Here is a 17703-nt window from a genome sequence, read left to right on the forward strand (position 1 = left end):
CTCTTTTTTTTTTCTTTGCGCCGAGGGCGAACGACAGACTTCCAAAGATGGGAAACGTGGCGCTTTTTCCGACGGATCACTCGGATACGCGAGGGAAGTGAACCCGGAGGGAGGACGCGCTTCTTCTCTTTCTGTTGTTGTTGTTGTTGTTTTATGAGACGTCAAAGTTTCCCGTCGGTCAACGAAGCAGGCGCCTGCGATCACCCCTCCACCTCATCCACCTCCACCCCCAGCTTGTGATTTAATGTGCCCGGGTCTCCTTGGCGAGAGGATGCCAGGATGCCCTGTCTGATCTCCCATCTGCTGGTCGTCTGGCTGTGCGTCCACGGGCTGGTGCGGTGCTCGGAGCGCGCCTCCGCCCGCGAGCGCTTCAAGGTGGTCATCGCGCCCGTCATCTGCAAGCGGATCTGCCTGAACGGACAGTGCCGCGACCGGTGCGAGCAGGGCAACAACACCACGCTGATCGCCGAGAACGGCCAGGGCGCCGACACGCTCATCGGACAGGGCTTCAGGGTCGGTGAGTGACGGAGACAAAGCGCTTTATTTATAGGGGGAGAGAGGAGGTGGTGGGGGGAGATATGAATAGGCCGCTGCGCTGACCTCTCTGAGCTGTGGAAGTTGCGTCGGGGCTGTTTCTTTGCTCATAACAAAAACAATAAATGTACTAATAGGCAATTTCTGAGGGACTGTGCCAAGGCAGCTACAGCCCCAAATCCTGACTTTGTCATAGTTTAAGGCAGGGGTGTCAAACTCCACCGTCACTGGAAGCTTTAGGTTGTTCTGCTCCAACACACCTGGTTCAATTACCTCCTCACCAAACCATCAAGTTCTCAAGAAGCACGTCCACAAGGCATCCATTTAAACCACGTGTTTTAAAGCGAGAAGAACACATCTAGAACATGCAGGAGATCGTTCCCCTCTACCTCGAGGAACCGAGTTTGATAAATGTGTTGTTTAAGGTAGGAAAAAATGATAAAATGTATAAGAAGTGTAGTGAAAACCAAGATGAAAAGCGACCTGCTGCCATTATGGTCACCGTGGTAACCGCACACTTGTGTCTGTCGCTCCCTGATGGCACTCCTGAAGGCAGACTGTGAGCTGCAGCTTAAAGATTCTTGAGCTGTGAGCTCAGGCGATAGTCGGACCCAGGACTGCAGACCAAAGCTTTAACAATTAAAGGCAACAAAAAGGCTGCCGTGGCTGTGTGAGTTAAACATAGGAACCGGAGAGACTCTGGGGAGAAGCAGGCAGAGCGCGAAAGCACAACGATTGACTGCAGGGAGGTGGAGGCTGACAGACTAAATGGACTGGGGTCGATGAGGAAATGGGAGACAGGTGGCCAAATGGTAACAGGGAACAGGTGTAGGTGGACATGGCAGGACTGAGGAGTAATAGTGATGGGGGATGAAACTCTGGGGAACTGAACACAAGGAAAATACAGAAAGTAAGCATCACAAAGATTTAAAAAAAGAAATTTGGAGTGTCAAATTTGGAGCTAAAACATATCAGAAGTCTATGGAAGCTTGTAGGTGCACTCTCTGCACTCTGAGAGGGGTTTGAGCCATAAGCCTTATAGAAGTATGAGACACTGGGTGAAAAAATACAAAAATGCGTCCAATTTAATGTCTGATTTTTACAAGTACAGTTAGTTTGCACAATTGTGGAAAGTTTAGACAGCTTAAAAGTTAGTGTGTGACAGCAACTGTCAGGTAAACGTTTTGAGGGAAAATCTGTAAAACTCATAAAACTTAAGCTGTTATTGTGTAAAAACCATTAAAGATGTCAAAATGACTCTTCAGTGATGGGAAGTCCAACTTTCTGTTTCTACTGTGAAGTGTGTCTGAGCCGGAGAGCTCCAAAGAGGGCTGGGTTTTCTCACTCGTGTTGCTAAAATCCAGTTGTTGAGTTTTGGGAAATTTCTTGCAGTTTTTTTTTGTGTGAAATTTGTTCACGTTGTACAGTGTTTTAGTGTGTAATTTGCACATGTTTCAACAGCTGTGGGGCAAGAAAACAGACAAAAATAGTGAACAAAATAGAAGAAAGGGTTCAGTAATGCTGTGCATTGGTACCTTTAATGATAAAGCTCTATAAAATGTAGAATGAGATACTTAGGCAACCAAATTTTAAGGCTATTTACAGGGCAGCAGTGGGACCAGAAAAGTGTTTAAATCAGCTACACAGTTAGGTGAAGGAGTTCTGTTGTTCAACAATGCAAAGAAAATTATTCCCTTCAAGGAGCAGCATCAGCAGAAAATGTATCAACAGTACTCATCATGGTCTGTGAGCTTCTTTGAGTTTTGGTTTGAAGTCGTTCAAAGTTGCAGATTCTTAAGAGGAAGTGCAAAATTTGAATGTTAATTGTTGTCCATAAATTAAGTACCAAAGTAGAGATTTTCACTCTGAAAGTCTCAATAATAAATACTGTATTAGAGAGTGAGATAGATTATTGTACCACTTGTGTTTATGTTTATTTTCAGATTTTTATTTTGTTGTTTATTTGAATAAAGACAAGTGTTTTATATGAACAAGTACATCATAGGAACCTAAGTCAATTATCAATGTCCATCTGAATTTAGTTAGATAAAAGACAGATACAGAACAGAAAAATACAACTCTTACTAAGCTCAGGCATAAAAAGACAAAAAAAATGAAGGAAAGATTTCAGTTATCTTGTGAAACTGCTTAAGTCCTAAAACGATGCCAGTCAGATTTTAATTATTTTTTTTCATTGTTTTCTTCTGGGGTTTTACATCAACCCTAATCTGAGTCATTACTTATCCACAGATAAGAAGGAAATCCTTCGAATACTCTTCTAAATAAATAGTTTTCTTTCTGCTTCAAGCTGCTGACCGAATTAGGGTTCACTCTTTAATGAGGCGAACCATAAAAATAACTAAACTCTATAAATGAAAACGAATTGATTCCTAGTTTTACTTTTTTTTAGGCCGTGTAAATATATGATCCATTCAGAGCCTGATTTCCTAAATAGTCCCTTTTTCCCCCCTTCCTATCTTACATCGTTTGATGCTGCTGATAACCCAGTGAGCTCAGTAGGTCTCCTGTCAGCCCGGTTGAAAGTCTGCTCTGTAAATAAATAGGTGGCTGTGAAGAGGGGAGGTGGGTTTCTGCTCTTCGGTTCAGTGCTGGAAAATATTCACCATGTTGCACTTTAATTAGTAAGGCATGGCTCGTTACATGGTGTATGAATGTCCTCTCAAGATCTATCCTTTCTCCCCACCTGACTCTAGTGTCTGCTCGACACAAGGGGAGCCTTTTCTCTTTGTGCTGCATCAGATCAGCTGTGGTGAGATGTGGAGCCTTGCTGTCTACAACACTTTGTGGTGGGGGAGAGAAAAAAAAAGGATTTTACTGATCCTTTTTACTGTCAGCCATGCTCAGAGTGAAGAAGGAGATTCTCAGTAAGAAAAGATTCGGGTTGGAGGTAGTCAAAGAGTCCTGCGTGTAGCCCTGTGACAGTTTTCTTCCTCTTTGACATCGCCTGAAGTCATACAGTCGACTTACACTCCAGCCTTTCCTCTTTTTTCCACTAATTTCCAGGCGGTGCGTCATGTTTCGGGGCTCCGATGTTTAATAACTCACGGGAGACGTATCAGATTCCCGGAATACCTCGCACCGCCTCGCATTTGGTCCGGATAATGAAAGCGCCATGCAGTCACCTGCCTCCTAGTTTTTACAAAGTATCTGAAAAAGGTCTTGGCTGAGTTTGGTGAAAAGAGAGAGAGAGATAGATAGAGAGAGAGAGAAGTGGAGGGTTTGACTCCTGGGTTCATCAGGAGAGCTAGAATGTGGCGTGGACAAGTGGAAATTTCTATCTTGGGTGTCAAAACGGCCTTTCCTATAACAGCAACAATGAAGACTTTTCCATATTTTTGTGGTTTGGGTGTCAGCGCGCTGAAGCCGAGGCTCAGAATCAGCAAACTCAACTTTTCATCAACACTTTTACACAGTTCATCTTTGAAATACGCTCACTTGTGCTTTATTTTGCTCCTGTTTACCTCATCAGAACAGAAATGTGTGGATAAGCTGTAAAAACTCTTCCCGTCTCTTCCTGTGGGTGAAAACATGATTGCGGCAATCTCAGGTTCTTGCTTTTTGAACAGCTGGAGGACATAACAGAATTGGCAGAGGTTTCTGCTTCCAGGAAGAAATGCTTTGAATTTTTATACGCTGGCAAAAGGTAGAAAAATATCCCATTTACAGCTTTAACCGATAAATTAAAGGTAATTTTAGATCAGAGGAGCAGCTTCATGGATGGTAATGTTGCTCTGCATGTCATGGTTAGTCCACAGCTTCAAATATTTTACCATCTATCAGATGGTTTGTTTTAACAACCTGTTCTCTGTTGGTTCAGGACGAAGTAAAGCAACACTTTGAAAGGAATACACAAGGTTGTGTTTTGAGACAAATTAAGATCTCATTTTAAAACTAACCCAAGGTGATTTAATGCCACAGGCAAGCAAAAACTTAAAAGTTTAAATTAAAAGATCTCACACAATCTCTTGGTGCTTGGGGTTTGTGTTGGGGATGACTCTCAGCTATTACCACACCAAGTTTCAGGTTAATATCTGCAAAAGTCACTGAGTTATGGCCATTTTTGGTTATGGTCAGTTATCGGTGGTGGCCATCTTGAACTGGGCTGGCTCCAAACGTTAATCCGTTTAACTCTTCTTTTCTGAGAGTTTCAGTAAAATCCATTCAGTGATTCAAGAGATATTTTGCTAACAAACAGGAAACGAGCTCATGAACACACACAGGCAATTACTTCATTGCTTGGGTTTCCTGGCGGCAGCCGGTTAGCTATAAAAAGAGAGAAAACATTGAATTCATATGAGACTCACAGAAAACAGAAACCATATTGTAGGAAGTTTTTGTTTTGCTTGCTGTGTGCATGCTTTTTCATACGTGTCTGTAGCTTTTAAAGGTATTAAAATAACATTTTTCCCCTGTCAGCCTGACTGAATTTGCAGCTTTTACTGTTTGTACTTGCTATTCTCGGCCTTTGGGACAAAACTGACATCACGGCATCGGCTGTGCAGTCAATGGTTTGTGTCATTTCAGCGGTTACGTGTCGTGCAAATCCCTGCGTTTGTAACTAACTCGCTGAGCGAATGGCGCTCAGTAAAACATGAAGCGCAGCAGGGCGGAGTCTGCGACCAGGAGGCAAGCTTTACAGAATCTTCAAAAATCGATTAAAAGTAAAACAGACGACAGGAAAATTCATAAATGCATACACTGCTGTATGCCGAGTGTACTTCCTGTGCACGACTCTTCCTCCTGTGGCATTATGTAGCAGTCTGTTTTCCATTAGGGACACCTACTGTTTTAGAGGACAGCCGCACTGAGTGCAGCTTTGGTAGAATCGTCAGCTCGGCTCTCTTAACGTCACAGTTCGCTCACGCCACGAATCACTCACCAGTAAAAGTGGGTCCATCAGGGGCACGACAGTCACCCGGAGTGAAACCAGGTGGTTGAAAAATGCCAAAGTCCTTCATAATGCTGCAATCAAGTGGGAGCTAGCAGCTGACGGGCTCACCAGATTACCTTGACAGTTTTACCCTGATAATCTGTAACACAATCCAAATATGTCAGGTTATCTTCTGAATATTTGTTTCCTGGGCGGCCACATGTTCATGAATCTCTGTTTGACTGTACACTAAACGACAGAAACTTGAATACCTCCGAGGCATGTGGGCAGAAAAAACAATGAAGTTCTGGACTTTTTCCCCCCATAAACTTCACATGGTGTCCATATAAGTCATCAAAGAGCTCCGCAGGGCTGGCAGCAGACACGCTGTTATTGTTCATGTCAGCAATAAAGTAGCGAGTGAACCTTTCTTCTGTTTTAACATAGAACAGCTTTCTGAGAGAAAAGGGATTTAAAAATCAGGAGAAATGGATTGCAAGTGTAGTTTTTTTCAAGTCGAACTTGTTGATTAGAAAATGAAAACTGTCTTTGTTTCGTGCTTTTTGCTATTTGAAGTGTTTTTGTATTTTCACTTTTTGCTAAAGATATAAAACTAGTGAACTGTTACAGGAAAAGTATGTATTTACATGTGTATGTGAGGATGCTTTGTGTTTTCAGCTAGAGAAGTGTTCTTTTGGCAAGAAATTGTTGGTCAAAATGAAGGGTTTTTTTTAAACAATAGTTCAGCACAAGTCTATTTTTCTCTCGCCGTTGCTATCACCGAGGCATCTCATCCATCAGCCTCTCCGGCAGCAGCTGTTGGCTCCCAGACGGCCCCGCAAAGCCTCGCCCCTCGTCTCCGTCTCAGCACCATCTCGTCTTTATTCCGGGCCCCCAGACGTCCAAGCTGCTCCAGATTCCGGTCTTTTTCCGAACACAGGAAGTGGTGTTATCATATCCCCAGTCTGGGCCCGATCCCTCTTAAAATGGGCATTGTGACAAGAGGGAGAAGGCTATTTTAGGGTTTCCCATGTGTGTGTGTGTTTTTATATATTTATATATATTTAGAGTAAAGTGACAGTTGTAGCCCTGCGGTTTGTTTTGGCTTTTCCTTGGCAGGGGTCAGAGGTCCATGGGAGTCTGAGAATTAGAAGTCAGTTAAACTGGTTCTGCTTTCTTTCTGTGTAAGGAGGTGAGTTTATTTTACCTTTCAAAGCCCCCTGCTCTTCCCCACACACTCCTCTATCTTTCTTTCTTTCTTTCTTTCTTTCTTTCTTTCTTTCTTTCTTTCTTTCTTTCTTTCTTTTCTCTCTCCTTCTGTCATGCCGAACTGTTGAGAAGGCGGTCTAACACTAGCAACCAACAAAACCTCCAGCACTCGGGGATTTTTGCCACATGTTGGACTGAACTCAGAGGCAAAGCTGGGCACGGCTCCCGTGCTCACACCCTCTCAAACACGCTCTCATTCATTTGCAGCTTATTAGTTAGGAAAGCTTCTTACCTGAGGTGAAACGTGTGGGTTTTGTTGCCTCGCCATCGACCTCTGATCCAGACTGAGTTTTAACATACATTAGTGCACATTCTGACACCTCTAGCTGTCTATTTATGAGAAAGCAACACAAGGTTATTCGAGGACCTCTTCTCAAAGGGCTCTTTCAACACTTTCTGCAGTGATCCTGCTCATAAATGCTTTTGATTTTTGCCTGGGCTTGGTCTGTTTTTACTTTTTTCTTTTTTTTTTTTGCTAAGAATTGCGCCACAATTCTCAGAGCCCAGATTCACACGAACTCAGCAGGAGCATCCTGTGAAATTACATGCTTGCATGTCATCATTTTCTTTGAGAAAAAATAAACACGAACACGTCAGCAGTGCAAGTTGAGCTGCATTTGGTTAAACAAAGTGGCAATTAGAGGCTTCTTCTTATCATCACAGGGGGAACAGTGAGCACATTTGCACGAGTGAGCTCCAGAGCAGTGCACTGAACCCAACTCAAACAAACAACAACGCTCTTTGCCATCCTTAACACTCTCCTCCCATTTGCAACGCTCAAGAGAGAGAGAAAGAGAGCGAGAGGGGGCGGCAGTTATTTAAAGCCACTGAGAGGAATGTGAGCGCTTGCTTGCTTGCTCTCACGGCGTGCAGGACCCCGTAGCTGCAGCGATCACAGCCCGGGTAAACAGAAAGACACGGGTCCTGTCAGAGACCGTGCCGCCTTCTGACGTTACCCGCTTCGAATTTCTCTGCTGAGCGTCCCCCGCCCGTACACATGGGGGGCAGGTACCTGACATAATCTCTGCGGAGCGCTGTCAGCACTCCACTACCTGCCTGGCCTCCGCTCCCTGCAGCCGAGGCTTTAAGATAGTCATTATATGACATCATTTGCCCCCCCGGTGCCAAGAATCTGTCTGCTTCTCTTCCCTCCAGGAGAGGGGGAGCAGTGCTGGATATGTGCCCACCCAAGAGCTATTTAAAAGACATGGCGTATTTCCATGATATGTGCAAATCACTGCATGTACGGCAGAGTCGGATTTGGACCTGGGTAATTGCAACCCTCTTAACTTTTCCTTTAATCAGCTCGAGTCCTGTTGTGGTCCCGCTTCTCTGATATGACTGATTGTGAGAGTTTCTAATGAGCGCCTCAGGTGACGGGGCTCGACTGTGGCATAAGTGCTGTTTGCATAGCTGAAGCTCGGGCCGCTGGGAGGGTTCTGGGTGTTGATGGAGCGCACAGAGCTGTGCAGGAGGAGGAGGAGGAATGTGTGCACAGGTTTGTGTTTGCAAAAGGCAGCGATTATGTCATTTACTGCTCAGTCGCAGGAGTCGGCTTCAGATGCTGCGCCTCAGTTTGTGTGGCGTGTGGTCTCCCAATTGATGGTAGGTGTGTTTGGGAGCGTGGTTTCCTGCTTTGGAGCTGATGGTAGAAGGAAGCCTTTCTTCTTCTTCTTCGTTCACATACTTTGGGAGCTGACGTCGTCCAGGCACGAAAATCCCCTGTCAAGGAAAAAGAATATATATGTATTTATAATTTTTTTATACATGGTTTTGTGAGGTGAAAGGGTCACAGTGAGAGCTAACATCTGTTACAGAGGCTCTGTGCAGCTTTTAGCAGCTTGTAGGTTATTATTATGGCTTTTCATTGACCAAATTTTGACCCTTGTCCATTTTCTACGCACGGCAATTATAAGCAGCATTTTTGGATTTTCCCATCTTCAGAAACAAATTATTTGTGTTGTTTGTCTGGGCTGACCAAAGTTCTCGAATAACAACAAAACAAAATTTTTCCACACAGTTTTTAACCCTCAACTATGTGGTCTCAGCGTTGACAACAATCATGCACTCATTTAAATTAAAAAAAAAAAAAACAGCATCAATGAAGGAATGCTTATCAACCTCCATCTTACAAGCAGTGAATTCATGAGATATTTTGGTAAGAGACAGACAAACAAAGACAGACACCCACCTTTCATGGCAGGGGACAATGATTGCAAGTTTTCTGTCCGCTTGAGTTTTCTGTCAGCCTTACGCAGCCACTTTTAGACTTTATTTTAAGTCAATTGGTTTTTTTTGTGGGGATTTAGGTCACCGCTCAATGGTAACATGTTGAAAATGCATAATCATTTTTGTTTTCATGCTTTTATTTTAATGGGTGTGTATGTCAGGTTAAGGCCATGCTTAAAAATCTAAATCATTTCCTTTCAGAACTTGTTTGGATAAAGTCTTTTGTTGTAAAATGCACTGGGATTTTTTTTTGTTTTCTTATTTTATGCATTTCGTGCCTTCATTATGAAAGACAGCAACCCAGCCCAAATCATACTTGAACCTAAACCATTCTTCAGTTTAGTTAGTTTTTTTTGTTGTTTTTCTTTACTTGCACTTCATTTCCAAAATGTTCTACCTTGTTTTCTTTTCAGAATTTATATCAGAGTTACTGTAGCTTGTCCGTGAAGGTTTTTGGCAATTTATTTTGGCTCTTTCAGCTTTTTTCCAGTGCTGATGTACTCCTCGTTTTTCATGGGTCTACTCGGTTATCTGTGTCAAAGTTAAACTTTTTGGGTGCTGCAGAGCGCTTTTTTTTTTTTTTTACACAGTTTTTGTTTCAACCTAGAGCCACATGGAAGCATCTGAGAGTGTTAAAATCTTGATAAAATTACTAACTACTGAAATCAAGAAGTTCAAGATGTTTATAGTTGCTGGAATCTGTCAGACGCTTTCAGATAATTCACGATGGTTTCGTCTTTCCTGGAAGGAAACTGAAAGGATTTAGTCTCTTTTTATGGAGGGTTTACTTTAGGTTAACTGAGGCTACGAGATAAGTAAAACAATAAGCAGGAGTGAATCCTGTTTTCTATACAAGTACATAGCTCAGCTCATGATATATATATATTTTTTTTTTTCGTTTTTAAGATTTGTTGTCTTTTTTTAACCGCAAAGAAGTGTCATGTTGTGGATGCCAGGATGTTGTTTTTACTGTCATCAACACTAAATAATACTAGACCAGGTGAAGTGGATGTGGTAAAATATGAATTAGTAGTGCTTTTATTGTAGATTTTCAGTAGCACCTGAGTTCATTTTGCAGGAAAAGCTGCTGGAATTAATTTTCTGGAGTTTAGACCAAAAATAAGACTTACTCAACCTAAATCACCTCTTTCATTTGCTGTATTACAACTGGAATATAGCAGCAATGGAAACACAAATTTTGAAGTATGCAGACAACGAGGTCATAGTGATGATGAAATGTTGACCAGAAAGGGGTCCGTTTTAAAACGTCTGGGTTGGCCGACTCGTTCCGGGGCTGGAAGTGACTCAGTTGGAAACATCACATTTTGGTGTCTGAATCTTCCAGACTCGCCGCTTGTTGGTAGAAGACCCTACTGAGGCGGGGAGAAGTACAGGGCGGCTGTATCATCCGTACGGTTGAAGATTGTGTCTGCAGCAGCTTTGAGCACAGCAAGCTGCGGTTTGAAGGGCTATAATTTGTTGTTTTTTGCTTGGAGGGTGCGGCTGCGGCTGGAAGGACAATGTGACGAGGGAGGGGGCTGGTGATGCGTCATCTCCAGACAGACAGGAGTGTGGGTGGGTGTGTTTTCACAGGGCCCTCAAAGACCAACCTTCAGACTTTTTGTGGATGTGTTTATTTTTGTTATCACACACAAGTTTTTCTTTTTTATCTCCCTCAAGTTCTCATTTTTATCTCCCATTATTTTAGTATGATCAAATATTTTGACTCTACATGTTCTCATACATGGAGATTTTAAGCATGCCCTGTTGCTTACTTAGCTGCTGTGGGTTTTCCTCACAAAGAAATTCCCAATTATCCTGCTAAAACACCAATTACTCTTTATTTTCTGGATTCCTCATAAATGCTTGACATTGCTTTATTTCCCTTTTTTTCCCCTCCGTAAAAGAACAACAAATTTCCTTTACCCTTTTGCTCCGTGAGAAGATTTGGTGTTTGCAGAAACGGCTCTCATTGTGTCATGAGAAGCGCTGCTGATAAGAGCTTGAAGACAAACAGACTCCCGTCGTTCTGTCTCAGCTCACTTCACTTTTCTTCTTGAGTAAGTACAGTGTGGGACAACCATGCTGGATCTTGGAAAGTACCTGCAAGCTGGAATTCAGCATTAAATTAAGCCTGACAGCAGAGGATAAAGTCTTCTTTGAGTGTTCTCCAAGCTTAACTGAAGTCATATTTTGTGAAGTAGCATTACATTTGAAGGGCCGTGCAGTGTGTCCTGATTCACATAGTTTATTATGATGAAGAAAGTTAATCATTCTTTGATCCGCTAATGACTAGAATAGACTGGTTTTCAGCTCGACCAGTGACCGGCCAGTTTAACTCTGGGATATTTTAGATTTTTTGATTGTACGCAGCTAATTCAGGCCAGCAACCACACATTTCTGTGGTTTTATTGTGTTTTTCTTGAGTGAGGAAGACTCAGAGTTAGCTGTATGCATTATCTGTAAGGGGTTTGAAAGTAAAAGCAAAAAAAGCACAATATGTGTAAAAGGCCATCCATCCATCCATCCATCCATCCATCCATCCATCCATCCATCCATCCATCCAAACAGCATGGAAAACATTTTTAATAAGATTTCACCAGAGACGGTTCTTGAATTTTATATAATATTGATTTAAAAAGAAAAACAAAACAGAATTTAATGATGTGTCATATTTTTATTTTCTGATTTCAAATTCTTGTTTTAAATAAGCTATGTTTGTTTATTACACCATGCTGTCACGTCACAACCATTGTTGCTGACATGGCATTAAACCAAATCTACTCCAGCTACTGCTTCTACTTCCACTACCCTGTGGTCAGGTTGTGGACGTGTCAGGCCTAGGAGGGAAACCTAGACGCCCCTCTTCCCAGCGACACTTTTCAGTTCTTCCTGGGGAATCCCAAATTATTCCAGCCGGAGTTGATATTTTATCGCTTCAGTGAGTTCTAGGTCTGCCCCAGGGTTTTCTCCCTGTGGGACCTTCGCTGATTTGAAGGAACAGCAATTTTATGCCGAGCTGCCTCCCAGGATGACAGAGCTCCTCACTTTATTGCTAAGGCTGAGCCCCGCCAGCCGACAGAGGAAGCTCATTGTATCCAGGGTCTTGTTCTTTTGGTCATGATCAATACGTTGTGACCATAGGTGAAGGTTAGAACGTAGAAGAACCAGTACATCGAAAAGTTCACCTTTCAGATCAGCTCTTGCTTCACAACAACTTCACTGCTGTTACTGGCAGCAGTGCCAACCATTGTAATTGCTCTAAGGGTAATAAACCAGGGTCAGGGAGAAGACTGTTTTTTTCATGAAAACCTTATCGTAATATACATTTTTTGTATTATAAAATTTTCAGTTCAACCAGAAATAAGAGAATAGTTGCATTCTTTTGATTATAATTCTTATAATTTTTGATATAATAAGTTTTGTCTAAGCTGTCCAAAAATTGGAAATCGGAAATCTGCTTACAAGACTAAGACCAGTATATCTCTACGTTCAGGACTTTCTGCACATCAGAGAGCCATTAATTCAAAGTAGGGAATGGTTGGGTTCTTTATAAACTTCTCCCCTTTCTTTGACTAAAATATGTGGAAAATAATCTTCATGAAAGCTTAAACTTCCTGTAAATAAGTCCACCCTCTCTCTCAGCAGCCAATCAGCCCTGTGCATGCTTCACATTCAAAAAGACCACCTAATAACTCCGAGGCACGTTTAATTTTCCTAAATAACATACCACCTCTAGACTCAGGAATGTGTTAGATCTGCAAAGTCAAAAGGTGTGGCACAAAACAGAATCTGAGACCCTAACGGATGACAAAAAGCCAGTGAGAGGATCAGAGGTGCGTAAATGTTCCTAACAAACTCCGAGGTGATGATTTAATGGGAGAGTGTGCTTGACTGTTATAAGCTTTCTGCTCTTTTCGGTGTATAATGTGGCGCAGTCAGCTAACCACAACGGTTCTCTGGGAGACGGAACACCCTCCATTTAATAGCACACGCAGACAAGCACGCCCACTTGCATAAAGATCTGCCAAAAACATTAGCCTGCACACAGCCAGCATGACTCGAGCTCCAATAACGAGAGCAGACGTGAAGGAGGGGATTCACCGTATGTTGTTTTGACTTTGTGCACATTATTCAGTGTTCCTGCAGCTCCGAAGACAGACAGGCAGACACAATGACAAAACTTTATTTACTGAACATCTTGCAAAGAGGAAAGACAGATCATTTAAACAGAAGAAAGTGCTTAAATTGGCATGATGTGTAGCTGTAACTTTAGCTTGACTTTACAGACGTGGATAAACTCACTGGTTCCCTTACAACTCAATGAAAAATGCTTAATTTCTTGTGAAAAATGAATCAGTTATAAACAATTGTCTAATGCATATCTGCATGTGTTTAGGATGTGATAAAATAAACAAACTTTTAGAATATAGTGGTATTTGACCTTAATTAGGATCACAGGTGCCTTCAAGCTGTACGTCGAACATTCAGTCTGTTTAAAGGGAACAAACATGACACTGGGAACTGGGAAATTTGGTGTTGTTGTGTGCACCGCATTTGCCAATTTTATTCAAATATTTAAGATTCTTTGGACTGTAGCCAACCTACCTGGACGCAGATGCAAGAGGAAATGCAACCCAGTTTGATCAGAGCCAAGAAAACCATCCAAAACCTTTCAATCTGAACTCCAAGGTCAAAGTACGTCACTTTCTGATTGCACTATCCGTCTCGTTTAGCACTATATTCCTCTATGAAGGAACACCCAGGAGGGCTCCCCACTATTGGCAGCAAAACGCACAAAAAAACAGGCTGGAATTCACCAGCATGCATGCTGACAAGCCCCAAAGCTTCTTGGAGAAGTTTCTGGTACTGATGAGACTAAACTGGAGCTTTGTTTTGTTAATTATTCTGAAAGGGTACCAACAAATGTATCTGTGTCTGTATATCAGGTGGATTTACCAACAATTTACTACCAGTTTGCTCATCCTGCACCACAAAGTTAAAGATGTCAGTTTATTAACAGCTGGCATTGGCATCAATTGTTAGAGGATCAAGCTTTATGAAACTGTCGAGGGGCCACATTTATCCAAAGCAGGGCTATCAGTCATACCAGTGCAACAAAATGGTTTTGTTCTTCTTCCTGTTTGAGTTCAGGTGTAAAAAGATTTAAACTACAGCGTATTGATCGGTGTGGGATCTGCCTAAATGAAACAGTCAAGAGTCACAACTGGAATCACAATTTTTCTCATATGTTGAGTCAACTGTGGAAGGTTCCTAACTGAGTGAAATGGCTTTGGGCTGGATTATAATAATGTGGACTATAAGAGTGGCCAAATTCTTGTTTTGGCACAGTTTTCCTTTCTAACATTCTTGCAAATGTTTTACCTCAGGACGTTTTCAATCAGTGTGAAGGAAAAAATGTACACATGGATGCATGGATCCCTTTGACTTACGGCTGGAGGCCCAGGTCCCATATATCTGCATCCTGCTTTCACACAGATTTTACCCTGAAAAGTTATGACAGGAAGTGGAGATTTGTATCTCTGAGGCTTTGGTGCTTTTTCAGGATATTGGTTGAGCTGAATCTGGGGATGTTCTTCATCTGCTATGCTGACTTTTATTGACCCAAGTGGTTCTGCCTTTAAAACTTTGTCTTGCATTCGAGTCGTCAGGGTTTGTTTTTAAAGTCACAATCATGAGTTTCTGTTGAGGAGGAATCTTTGGACAGCCATGTTAGTTATTAATTTAATGATGTAAAGTGGAAGCTCAGTCAAAATGAACCGGCTGGGATCTAAGGTGCTTTGTTTCTGTAATCACGCTGCTCTTTTTTCATAACATCAAAGAGTCTCATTCAGTCTATTTCTGTCTCCTCCCCAAGAAACCTCATCCAAACTATTAAACAAGACTCCCTACTTTTCTCTGTGTTCATTAATTTAGCACAAACTGCATCAGAGTCTCACACAGACACTTTCCCAGCCCGACGGAGCCTCAGTCCAGACTCTGCCTGCAGTTTGTCATCTCCGTCGTCTCTGTTGGTTTAGATGGTGTAATAACATTTGGGAGGGAAAGGTGCTTTTTGTTTTTTCTCCTTGTGACTATGATTTCACTTTTCAACCCCTCGCTTTTTTTTCTCCCCGTTTCCTCACGCTCTGGATCCAGAACCGAAGCCAACTCCGAGCGAGTCATGGAAACCGGAGCTCTTATGTCAGAGGAAGTCTGACCAAGTTGAGTTTTTTGGGGTTTTTGTTTTTTCTCTGTGCCATGCCAGTCGCAGACTCTGTGGTCAAAGACCACAGTGACATGGTGTTGTAGGCACTGAAAGGCTGCGTCTGAATCATCTACCCTGCGTTCAGAAATAAACCGTTTCACTCTGGTAGTTGGATATTTCGGTGAGGTCCTTTAATTGTTCTGCCAGACTTTCACTATGTGATGATGGCCCCGCTGCGTTTAAAGTGATCTAGTCTCCTAATTACGCCACAGCCCAGACTCCTTGGCAGTCCTCACCTAATTACTTCCATGTGTACACACTTGGCTCTCTCGTCAAAAGGGGCCTCCTCTTCTCTTACTGCTTTGATAAAAAAAAGTAGGGTTCAACGTGTAAAGGAGAAAAGCAGGGTTAATGTCAGGGAGGAGATGGAAAAGCTTTGACAGAGAGTTTTGGCCGTGGGGGTCCGGATTTCTAGGAACATTGTGAACTGAATGACAACCCAGCTTTGAGTGTTTTTTTAAACCAATTTCAAATGACATTAAAAGAAGATATAAAGAGAAAGGAAAACACTAACTGGATGCAGTATATCATGCTGCAAATGCAGGGTCGAGTGCTCATCATTCCATCTTCAGAACACCATCAGCCTTCAGACATTTCCCTCTTCTCACATTTTTAAAGGACTTTCTAAAAACTGTACTAAAAGAAACTTGTAATTGTTTCTCTTAGTTCTTAACCAGCCATGAAATCCTTTATCTTGGTCTTATCTAGTACAGTTTTATCTGTTGTCTTTCATGTTTTAATTCATGCTTGATTTGTTTAATTCTGTATGTTAATTTGTCTTCTCTTGATGTCTCTTTCTCTTGTAATGAGACTTTCATACTATCGTTTTTAATTTGCATTTTCACCATCGTATTGACTCTCAGGATAAAGAGAGGATTTATCTCAACTGGACCTTCCTGGTTAAATAAGGGATAAATTAAAAAAAAAAAAAAAAAAGAAAGTTCAAGGGATAACAGGGTGAAGTGATTTTTTGTCCAAAAAGTTAAATTCAGGCTGTCAAGCAAAAGCTCAGAGAGGCCAGACTGAGATGGTTTGGACATGTGCATTCTTTGTCCAGTATGTCCACTGTCCCTCCTCTGCACATGTCCATACCATCTCGGCCTCCCCAAGTTTGTCTCCAAACTGAGTTGTCCCTCAGATCTGCTCACATCTGTCTATTCTGGTTGTTTGTGAAACTCTTAGGATCCTCATCTCTGCCGTCTGCCTTCTTGTTAGTTGTGTTGTTACTTTATTTTCCCATTTAATCCAGCCCAAATATTTGCATTGAAAGCTCTTTTTTTTTGATTAATGGTATTTTCTTGATTAATTTTAGCTCAGTCTGTGAAAATTCTGCTGTTTTGTTGTAATTTATGTTTATTGCGCTGTATCTGTGTTAGTGGCACAGAAGACTAATATACAACTAATATATGCATTTTTTTAAGATAGAGAGAATGTGTAAAAACATCCATCTATTTATTGTTGCCCATTGTTGGCTCAGTGTTTAAGCATTTCAGTGGACAAATGTCCTGATATGTCCACAGTTTATCTGTAATATTGATCACCACAATGATTGCTAATTATTTGTCCATCACTTGAATAATTAACTCTCCTTTGTCATGCTGTGCAGCGGGTAATATGCATTTCTTAAAGGAATGCTTCTTTTTAATCGTTTAGGTTTTTAAAATTGCGGATGTTCCCCAACCTCTTGCATGTAAACTGAGCAACCATACGAGGTAATTCCTCCTCCTGTAACCTGGTTAGCACACTAGTTGTATTGTTTTGGTTTAAACTCTGCCTGAAAGCATCTCTGCTTGCACTTTTTCATCACATCCCTGCATTCTTTCTTTATCTTCCCCCCCCTGACTGTTCTGTTGTGGGAATTTCAAGAGCACTGCACTTAAATAAACACAATAGGAGACTCAGTAAAACTCCGGTGAATAGTATATTTGCCACAAGCTTCCCTCAAACCTGCAACTTTCCCACAGACTTCAAGCTCTGTCCCACATGTCAGAGTACAGCTGTGACACAGATTAGTGACTTTACCTGCTTTTCTGCTCGGCTGGCTGGTTGGAGCGACAGGATGGTTCTCAAGTGATTTTTACAGTTCTGCGGTTCAACGGGAATATTTTCACATGCGCCTGCTTACGTCTCTTTCAGTCTGTTCGAGCCATAAATGAACATGTATATTTAATCATTAACTAAATGTTAATCAGGGCTTTTCAAAAAGTTCAGCTTCTGACCCACAAAATACCAGGGATACAACCTTTGTTGGTTGGAGTACACAAACTTTGCTAATAAGCCGATTAAACAAGACCATAAGAAAATCAAACAACACTAGAGAAGTTGCATTTCCTGCGAAAATGCAGTGTGAATGCTTTTTTTGCTGAATAATTTTGCTGAAAGCGGCTGAAGATATGCTGAACAGCTGAAGTTTAATGAAAACACAAAAAGTGAAACAGAAGCTAATTTGAAGAAGATTTGCATAAGATAGAAGAACAAAAGCTGAAAGAAGCAGAAATTAGTTGAAAAAGCT

General features: G+C 41.8%; 1 protein-coding gene across 3 annotated transcripts in view; it reads left to right on the plus strand.

Annotated features, from left to right (window-relative positions):
* Positions 1-6: 6 nt before the first annotated feature.
* Positions 7-17703, plus strand: part of ltbp3 (latent transforming growth factor beta binding protein 3) — a 40750-nt gene continuing 23053 nt past the window's right edge. For all 3 annotated transcript variants that reach the window (XM_017431978.3, XM_017431979.3, XM_017431980.3), the window contains exon 1: positions 7-517. In XM_017431978.3, the coding sequence (XP_017287467.1) occupies positions 280-517 (238 nt within the window). In that variant the 5' untranslated portion in view covers positions 7-279. The remainder of the gene's footprint in view (positions 518-17703) is intronic.

The sequence above is a fragment of the Kryptolebias marmoratus genome, linkage group LG13 (genome assembly GCF_001649575.2).
Source record: "Kryptolebias marmoratus isolate JLee-2015 linkage group LG13, ASM164957v2, whole genome shotgun sequence".
NCBI classification, from domain to species: Eukaryota; Metazoa; Chordata; class Actinopteri; order Cyprinodontiformes; family Rivulidae; genus Kryptolebias; species Kryptolebias marmoratus.